Source organism: Puntigrus tetrazona, chromosome 21, assembly GCF_018831695.1.
Source record: "Puntigrus tetrazona isolate hp1 chromosome 21, ASM1883169v1, whole genome shotgun sequence".
Taxonomy (NCBI): domain Eukaryota; kingdom Metazoa; phylum Chordata; class Actinopteri; order Cypriniformes; family Cyprinidae; genus Puntigrus; species Puntigrus tetrazona.
Window position 1 is genome coordinate 18471216 of NC_056719.1, and position 9153 is coordinate 18480368.

The 9153-nt window shown below is 38.5% G+C and overlaps 1 protein-coding gene across 1 annotated transcript; it reads left to right on the forward strand.

Moving 5' to 3' along the window:
* The first annotated feature begins 3852 nt into the window (after positions 1-3852).
* On the forward strand, positions 3853-7825 carry endou2 (endonuclease, polyU-specific 2). Its single transcript, XM_043222037.1, has 6 exons — positions 3853-4078; positions 4260-4365; positions 5606-5727; positions 5860-5972; positions 6239-6392; positions 7539-7825. Exons 1-6 carry the CDS (start codon positions 3977-3979, stop codon positions 7788-7790), a joined length of 849 nt encoding a protein of 282 aa, XP_043077972.1. The 5' UTR covers positions 3853-3976; the 3' UTR covers positions 7791-7825.
* The last annotated feature ends 1328 nt before the right edge of the window (positions 7826-9153 follow it).

Consider the following 9153-nt stretch of genomic DNA (forward strand, 5'->3'; position numbering starts at 1 on the left):
TGCTCCACCACGTGGATAACAGCAGAAGTGCCTCTAACTTCAGAGCAGTCACGGATGTCCTTTTATACATTGAGTGGACTTTAAGTGACTGCACAGCGTTAGAAGGAGATCATTTAGGAGATCATTAGCAGATAATAACCAGACATTCTTACGAGAGATAGTAAACTTGTAGGAGCCAAGATACTTAGTGTTACTAATAATCTTTGTTAGGATCAGACAATATTACATGGAGCGTAAAAACTACATTTGGAGGAAAAAGTCCTTTAAATTAAGCTCTTAGCGAAGAATGCTACTAATCAAAAAATGTGTTTTAATATATTTACAGAGGGAAACTTCCTAAATGTCTTGATGGAACAGGAAGCCACACGATCAGTGCTGCGGGAAACACACCACAGTACAGACAAGAAAACATCTGACCTGAATGTGAATCAATTCATCACTCGTAAAAACACACATTAAAACAGAGAAATGAAAAAAAGGCACAAGCCTGCAATAACACAAATATCAGCTTTAATATTATTAACCGAATGTCTCTGACCTCTGAAGATCCAGTTCAACTGAACTAATAAGAAAAAATGACTTTTTTTCTGTGTTTTATTGTTTTTAATGCTGAAGAGTATCGATCTTCTTCTTCTTCTTCTTCTTGTTCTTCTGTACACATCTTCATTGACTTCTTCCTTCTTTACATCTTTGTTGGTGTGAAGGCCTTTTACTTGTGCTATAAATAGAGCTAAATCAAACAACGACGCCCTGCTCATATTTAAAAAGTAACGCAAAAGTAACATTTACTTTCCATAAGAAGTAACTAAGTAACGTGATTAGTTTCTTCAGGGAGGAACGCTTTACTCTTAAAAGTAACTTTCTACAAATATACCTGTGCTTCTGATGCTCTCGGGCTTCAGTAATAAAGTCAGATGTGTTGTTATCTTCTGAAAAAGCATACATGCTTTTAAATGATTTAGAAAGTGTGACGGGTGCACAAGACAAGCCTGCTATTAAACTATATATCTATATTTTATTACACTTACTGAGTTTGGCTTATGTTGGCGTGAATTGCCACAGAACTGATAACTGTTTACTTTTTTCTACATTTTTTCTAATGTTTTTTTCCAGTATTTTTAATCTAAACCAGACTAACCCTTTTTTTACAGTAGATCATTCTGAGATTAAATACAGATTGAAGACTTTAACAAGAAATAGTTTAGTAGCTATGACTGTTTTTATCATCAATTCTTTGCACCGGCATCTATCAATGGCTTTAAGATTTTGTTTAATCTTAGAAAAACAATTTATTTAGTAATAAATCAAGTAATTCAGCTGCATGTAACTAGTTCCTTCTCAAACACCTCTGTATAAACACAGAATAAAAGCTTCATCTTGTGTTAATCTTAAACTAACCACTGGATGGCACTGAAGTTCTTCTCACAGAAACACACTTCCCTTTAAATACAAGTGAGACTTTCATGCATTATTTAAATACATGGAAACACATAGGAGCATGACCTAAAATTAATCTGCATTGTCTTTTGATCTTTTATTTTAAAAAAAAAAAATGCTAAAAATCTAACTTTTTCATTGGACAAGATTTTAAAATGGGGGGGAATAAATGTTTTTCTCTAATACACATTTGCCACACTTAACAGCATTACACATTATAATACAGAAGAAACGTCTTCCACATTATTCAGCAAGAAATAAAATGTTTATCCTGAATCATTTTTGATTATTAGTATGGTTGAACTGGATCATCAGAGGTCAACAGAAAAAAATACACCGGTTAACAAAATGAGAGTTGAATGTATTTTTAAACATTTAATTATTGCAGGTTTGTGTCATATTCTGAGTTGCATTTGAATGTTTTTATTCATTTTGAGATAAATGAATGCATGCTCACGTTTATTCTTAAGTAAAATAAAGGTCTTTATTTTAAGTAATGCATTACTTTACTAGTTGCTTAAGTCGTGTTACGATGCCTCAGAGCAAAGGACAAAGTGAAAAGTGAAAAACTAAGTGCATCCACTGCTCAGCTGAACAAGGTCATCTTTCACTTACAAGCAAAAACACTCTTCTCTTCCGGGAGAAAAAAAAGCCGTGCTCAAAATTTTTTTATTTTTTTGAACCATTGGTCATGTTAAACATAAGAATTTAAATGTGTAGAGAAGTTCATTTCCAGAACAAAAGTGAACAGATCATGCACTCACCCCCTTGTCATCTTTCTTTCTTTATTCGTAAAGAAATAGTTTTCTGAAACATTTCAGGATTTCTCTCTATATAACTGACTTCTATGGTGCCGCTGAGATTGAACTTCAGCTTCAGCTGTCTCTAAATGATCCCAGGAGGGTCTTATTTAGCGAAATGTGTTTAAAAATATATATATATATATATGTACTTTTTTACGCCAAAATGCTCTTCCTGTCTGGCTCTGAGTGAGCTCTTGTTTTTCCTGCTTCATGACAGTTAGGGAAGGTCTAAAAACTCCCTTCTCATTTTCTTCTCCAAAATCATTCGACATCGTTTCAGAAGTGCTGACCCACAAAGTGGACATTTTTTGTTCTTTACAAACTGTAAGAAGAAATCACCCTAACTGTCACAAACCGGAAAAAAACAGAGAAGACGAGGAGTGTTTGAAGTTAAAAAGTGTATAAATTGCCAAATTCTTGCTTGTTTGGGATCATGAAGGCATTTAAACTCACCGGCACCATAGAAGTCCATTATATGGAGAGAAATCAAGAGAAATCATCTCTTTAGGACTAAGAAAGAAAGACAGGAGCATCTTCCTTTTACTTTTGTGTGATAAACACGACCAACGTAAGCGAATAAGAAAAAGACTCAAAACGAAGCTAGCTTGATGAAACTCTGTGTGAATTAAACATGGACCCAGAGCATCTCTGACACACGAAATGAGTGTGTGTCCGCTTCTGAGCGTTTCAGGGGGTCGGGTCAGGCTTTAGAAGAAGGTACACAGCATCAGGTAACGAGACAATACCTCACGAAAACAAACACAAAGGCCTCGTCCGCACTGTAGAAGCACATTCAGGCCGCTCTAATCCCTTTGGCTAGAGTTGCTGACACCGGCTAACCCTTTCTAATAGGCCCTCTCTCATGATGTATCTTACCAACAGTCCATGTGCGGCCGCACCACGGATCTACACCCGCCCTCGCCGCTTGCAAGAAAACCGGCCTGAAGCTGACCCGTTTCGCCCGAGAGGAGCAGGTCAGTGCCTACATGCGCTTTTATTTCACACATCAGTTCAGAATGTGTGTTTAGAAATGTTTTGGGGCCAGATTAACAGCTTCGGTCGGCTCAGACCGTCTCTTGGTGTCACAGCGATGAATGAGCGCTGAAAAAGAGTGGACACGGTCGTTTTTTGCGCCTGGCCTTTTTGAAAATGCAGTTGTAGGAGCTTCCTGAAATGAACGGGAGTCAGTCACGCAACGTGATGAATCGCCGTCAAATTACTGCCATTTACGCCATTATTTAACCCCAAATAAAGTCCTGAAAGGGATGCGAAAAGAGAGCGAGTTGTAGAAGGGAGAGGAAAACTGAGAGAGCATTGACAGAGACTGATTATCAGAACAAGTCGTGTTATTTTTCATTCTCTTCAGGAAATAAAGGACGTGAAGTCATCAAACCTCTGTGTTTTGGCGTCTGGTTCTTTATTTCTTTCCTTCCGGCTCTGCTCATCTGCGCTGTGCTCCGTATATCGCGTCGGTCGATGTGTAAATGACATCATTTCCACCCAACGATGACTTTTTGAAAGTGCGCTTTAAAACTGGCCCTAAAAATAATGCAATTGATTTGATATATTTCTAATCTATTCTCCTCCTGTATGACTTTTGAGACTATTTTCATATATATATATATATATATGTGTATATACTGTATATATCACTGTATTTTGATTAAAGCAGCTGGTTTCAAACTGAAAAGCGTGTTTTAAGACCTGCAGTGAATCCTTAGGATTTCAAAGTAAAGATGATTGAAGGAGATCGAGAGCTTTCAGCCATTCTTCAGGAGCTCTGGGACAACGACATCAATCGTCTGAGACCGGGGATAGATTACCGCATCTCTCTGCAGGTAACTCTCACCTTTCTCCCGTCAGGTTCCCTAGAAACAGATAAACGATAAAGAGTTTGATGATGTGATTAGCTTCTCTCCGTCTGTTGAGCTGAGGTCAAGAGGTCAGAGCATTCACCATGAGACACATCCCAGTAACGGCGGAGGAGTTAAGTGACCGAGCTCTTTGTTGGTGTGGCAGGGTAAGGCGGGAGACCTGGCGGGTTTGGCTGATGACAGCGACGGAGCAGGGCTGCCTTTGTTCACGTTCGTGGACGAAAACATTTTCAAAAAGGAGACATTCTTGGGTAAGAAATCAGCTGATGTGTGAAATTTATTTAAAGGAAGACCGTGGAAGGCTTTTCCCTCCGCACATAAATGACAAAGCTTTCATTTTTGTTAGAGCTTGAAACTTTTGCAAAGTGCAGTTTTGTAACTCTCTGGAGGCCCGAAACTCTGCTTCAACTGAACCAACGGCTCTTCAGAATCATGAACCGTTTGAGTGCGCTCAAAATCATACACACACTATAATATCCATGAGTACAAACCTTAATGTTTAAGCATATAATGATATTCTAGGGAATTATGTGCTTCTAATTTTATAGAAACGGTTTGATCAGGAATCTTTTCTGTGTAAAAGACACTCTTAAACAAGAAATGATTCACTGAGTCAGTGTGGAAGAACTGAACTGATCTGAATCAACTAATCTCAGCTGAATACCTCCTCTGTGTGTATGTGTCTGTGTGTGTGTGTGTGTGTGTGTCTGTGTCTGTGTGTGTGTGTGTGTGTGTGTGTGTGTCTGTGTGTGTGTGTGTGTGTGTGTGTCTGTGTGTGTCTGTGTGTGTCTGCGTATGTGTCTGCGTGTGTGTCTGTGTGTGTCTGTGTGTGTGTGTCTTTGTGTGCGTGTGTGAGTGTGTGTGTCTTTGCGTGTCTTTGCGTGTCTGTGTGTGTGTGTGTGTCTATGCGTGTCTTTGTGTGTGTGTGTGTGTGTGTGTGTGTGTGTGTGTGTGTGTGTGTGTGTGCGTGTGTGAGTGTGTGTGTCTATGCGTGTCTGTGTGTGTCTGTGTGTCTGTGTGTGTGTGTGTGTCTATGCGTGTCTTTGTGTGTGTGTGTGTGTGTGTGCGTGCGTGAGTGTGTGTGTCTATGCGTGTCTGTGTGTGTCTGTGTGTGTGTGTCTATGCGTGTCTTTGTGTGTCTGTGTGTGTGTGTGTCTGTGTGTGTGTGTGTGTGCGTGTGTGTGTGTGTCTATGCGTGTCTGTGTGTGTCTGTGTGTGTGTGTGTGTGTGTGTGTGTGTCTGTGTGTGTGTGTGTGTGTGTGTGAGTGTGTGTGTCTATGCGTGTCTGTGTGTGTCTGTGTGTGTGTGTGTGTGTGTGTGTGTGTGTGTGTGTGTGTGTGTGTGTGTGTGTGTGTGTGTGTGTGTGTGTGTGTGTGTGTGTGTGTGTGTGTGTGTGTGTGTGCAGTCATCAGAACTGAGGGATCATATATTTAGAGATTTAGAGATGAAGCTGAGTTATTTGTGTAATTTTGTGTATCTGTGTAATTTCAGCTTTCATCTCACTTCTGGACAACTATGAAAGTGACACCGGTGAGCCGGAGATTGTGACGCCGGAGGAAGAACTGGAAAACCACAAGTTCCTGGATTCCATCCTAAAGACACCCACTATGAAGGTAAGAGAAGACCCAGGAGAATGATGGTGCATTCTGGTTTTCATCAAGCGCTCCTTCGCTTCTTCTCAATCTAAAAACGTTTGTGCTGCTCTGAATAGTAAGTCTCATCGACTGTATATCTGGTGATAATAGATGGCCCACAAATATCTGGTGGAGAAGCGTCTCTCTCCGAAGGACACCGCAGACTTCAAAAAGCAGCTGTATCACATCTGGTTCGAGCTGTACGCCAGGAGAGGATCCAGTAAGTAAGTACCGAGCACCCAGAAGAACTCGATGGGTTTGAACCATCTCTCTAATATTTATTAAACATTCTCAAGACGTTCTCAAATGGTGTTCATTCGTTCAGAGCTGTTTTCAGTCAAGGAGCTTCTATCGAACGAGGCTATCGTTTCAATCGTTTCATATGATCGTATTCAGACCCAGAGTTCTTCTAAAGCAGTTCAGAGCTTCATTAAAGCCACAGCGTGAAGGTTTCTACCACAGCTCTGTTTTGCTTGTCTCTTCACACAAGGCCGGACTCGTCGGGCTTCGAGCATGTGTTTGTAGGAGAGACGAGAGGAGGTCGGACCGTCATCGGCTTTCATAACTGGATCCAGCTGTACTTACAGGAGAAACTAGGACACATTGATTATAAAGGATACAGTGTGAACGCCAGCTCACCACAGGTACTCTGTTTAGTTACTGCTTGTTTGCCTGGTTCTATTTTGTTTATTAATAATTTATTATAAAAATTTATTTTCCTCCTTGATTTTTCTTTCTATTTCTTTATCTATTGGACCTATTAAATATATCTTTGTTATTATTATTATTATTATTATTATATTTTATAATGTATTTATTTTTGTACAGATTTTATTATAATATATATTATATATTTATTGTTTTTCATTTTCCTCCATTTGTCTTTCTATTTATTTTTATATTTGTCTGTTATACTTATTAAATATATCATTATTATTATTATTATTATTTACATTTTTAATAAGCATAACACTTAGTATTTTATAATTTATTTATTTTTGTACAGATTTTATTTATCATGGTATTCATTTCCTCCTTTGTTTATCTTTCAATTTCTTTTTATTTACCTGTTTTATTCTGTATATTATATTTATCCATTAGACTAATTAAATGTACAATTATTATTAGATTAATAATTAATATTAATAATGATAATAATTAGTTTTTTGCATACTTTATTAATTTATTACAAAACAATTACCTCTGTTGTATTATGTATATTAAATGTATCTATTATACTTATTATTATTATTATTATTATTATTATTAAAAGTAATCATGATGATGTTTTTATTTATTAATTTATGTTTATTTATAGATACAGTATGCATAAAACATAAATAATAAAATGATTCATATTATCATTATTGCTATAAATATATATTAATAATAAGCATACATTTAATAAATATAATAGATAAATAATTTATTTCACATTTTAAATGTTAAAATAAATTTAATAAAAATTAAATACAAAGAAAAATAAAGAAGGGAAATGAAAAATTGTAATAAAATAAAATAGCGACAAATAATAAATAAATAATACGGCTGAATTTGCATTAAAACTCTGTCATCATTTCCTCACCTCCACGTTGATTTTCTTTCTTGAGCGAAACAAAAATGAACATCAGCAGCCCATCTGTGTTTTGTTTTACACTTTTTTTGTCTAACTAGTAAATCACTATGATTAACAGAGAGACATTAAAGTGTTTTCCCCTCTCTCAAATGGCCCAGGCGTGCTTCATGCACACTGTATCTAATGCTCTGTTTTCTGTTCAACCGCTTCCCAGCCGGACGAGAGCAAGCACATCCTGGCTCTGCAGTTCAGCTGGAAGAACGGCATCAAGCCCAAAGGCAGCATCTTCATCGGCGTGAGTCCCGAGTTCGAGCTGGCTCTGTACACCCTGTGTTTCCTCACGTCTCCGAACGAGCGAGTCAAAGTGTCCTTCAGCGTCTACGAGGTGGAGATCGTCTGTCACCACTACAACCAGAAGCACATCGGCACCACCTATCCTGTGCTCGTCAAATACCTCGGCGCGTGACGGACCGAGTGTGTGTTTCCATTTCTAAAACAATAAACCCAAACACCCTGGTCTCGTCTCATTTGTAGTGTGTCCTCGAGGTCGTAGTCGTGAACAGATCGCTGTCTCTGAATGAAGAAAGAATCGTTCTTTCATGGGCGCTGATGAACGTTTTAAGCGGATGCAATGAATTGCATTGGTTTTAACGTCTCTATAGCGACCGATCACCTTCTATTAGCGAAATAAGTCTTCTTTTAATGCTTAGGAGTTGGTTTGTGTTTGTGTTTGTGCTTAAGATTTCTCCTCTGCTGTGATTCGATGGGGTTTAGCTGCTGAACTTCATCTCGCTCTGATCCGCTCGGAAACGCTCGGGGAATATAAACGCAGAAATATTGTTCGACTCGAAACCGGAAACCCAGCGGGGTCTTGTTTAATGAAGAGGAAAAGCGTGTGTGAAACAAGACTCGTCAGTAGGGATGTGTCTTTATCTAGAATGTGAGTGGAATGAATGAAAGTCGTTAACAAGGAAGAGGTCGCGTAAATGCGATCGAGAAATGTATTTTAGACTGTTGTTGTGTTCATAGAGTCGTGAGGTTCACACAGTGATGGGAACGCTCAGTAGATTCGGTCAAAACACATTAAAACACTCATTGGTTCAGAAGACGAAGAAGAAAAAGGTTCGGCGTGTTTCCAAAAACAAAACCAGACCTCGACTAGTGTTCCTAACCCTAACTGCTTTCAGCCGACCGGGGATAAAACGGGGAGCTAAAAGTCACTAGACGACGTCAAAATGGCCAAATCTGTGTAAAGATGAATAAAGATCAGTGGGTGAGAAGAGAATGAGACGAGGTTTCAGCTGAGAAGGGTCGGGGAAGAACCGAAACACACAGGAACACATGAAAACTAACCCAAAACAGGAAGTATATGACACTTTTCTTTTAAATGACCTTCATGTGCACCGGCATTAATGCATGCAATAAACAACATTAAAAACACTAGATTTTATGAGATGTGATGAACACAGGCTATTGATGTTTCATTGTATTTCAGCTGAACTGAACTCATTCTCTCATCTAACTTGGTTGCTTTCAATTAATTCCTTTTCAAAATGTTTGCTGACTGATAGTTTTTTCTCCTCTCCTCTTCACAGTATTTCATCTGACCCTTCTTTCAGTGGATGTAATAATACTTTTCATTACGGTCTTTATACTCCCGTCACATGATGAAGGGTACCTGTATTTCTATGAACTGAATATGTCCATCAGGATGTTAGCTCTTTCAGTGTTTTTCCAGGCCAAGGGCCCCGGGTTAATCCCAGGGTTAACTCTGTGTCGGCCAAACCCTAACAACTAACCTTAACTTAAACCGACCGAAAGTAAAAGTG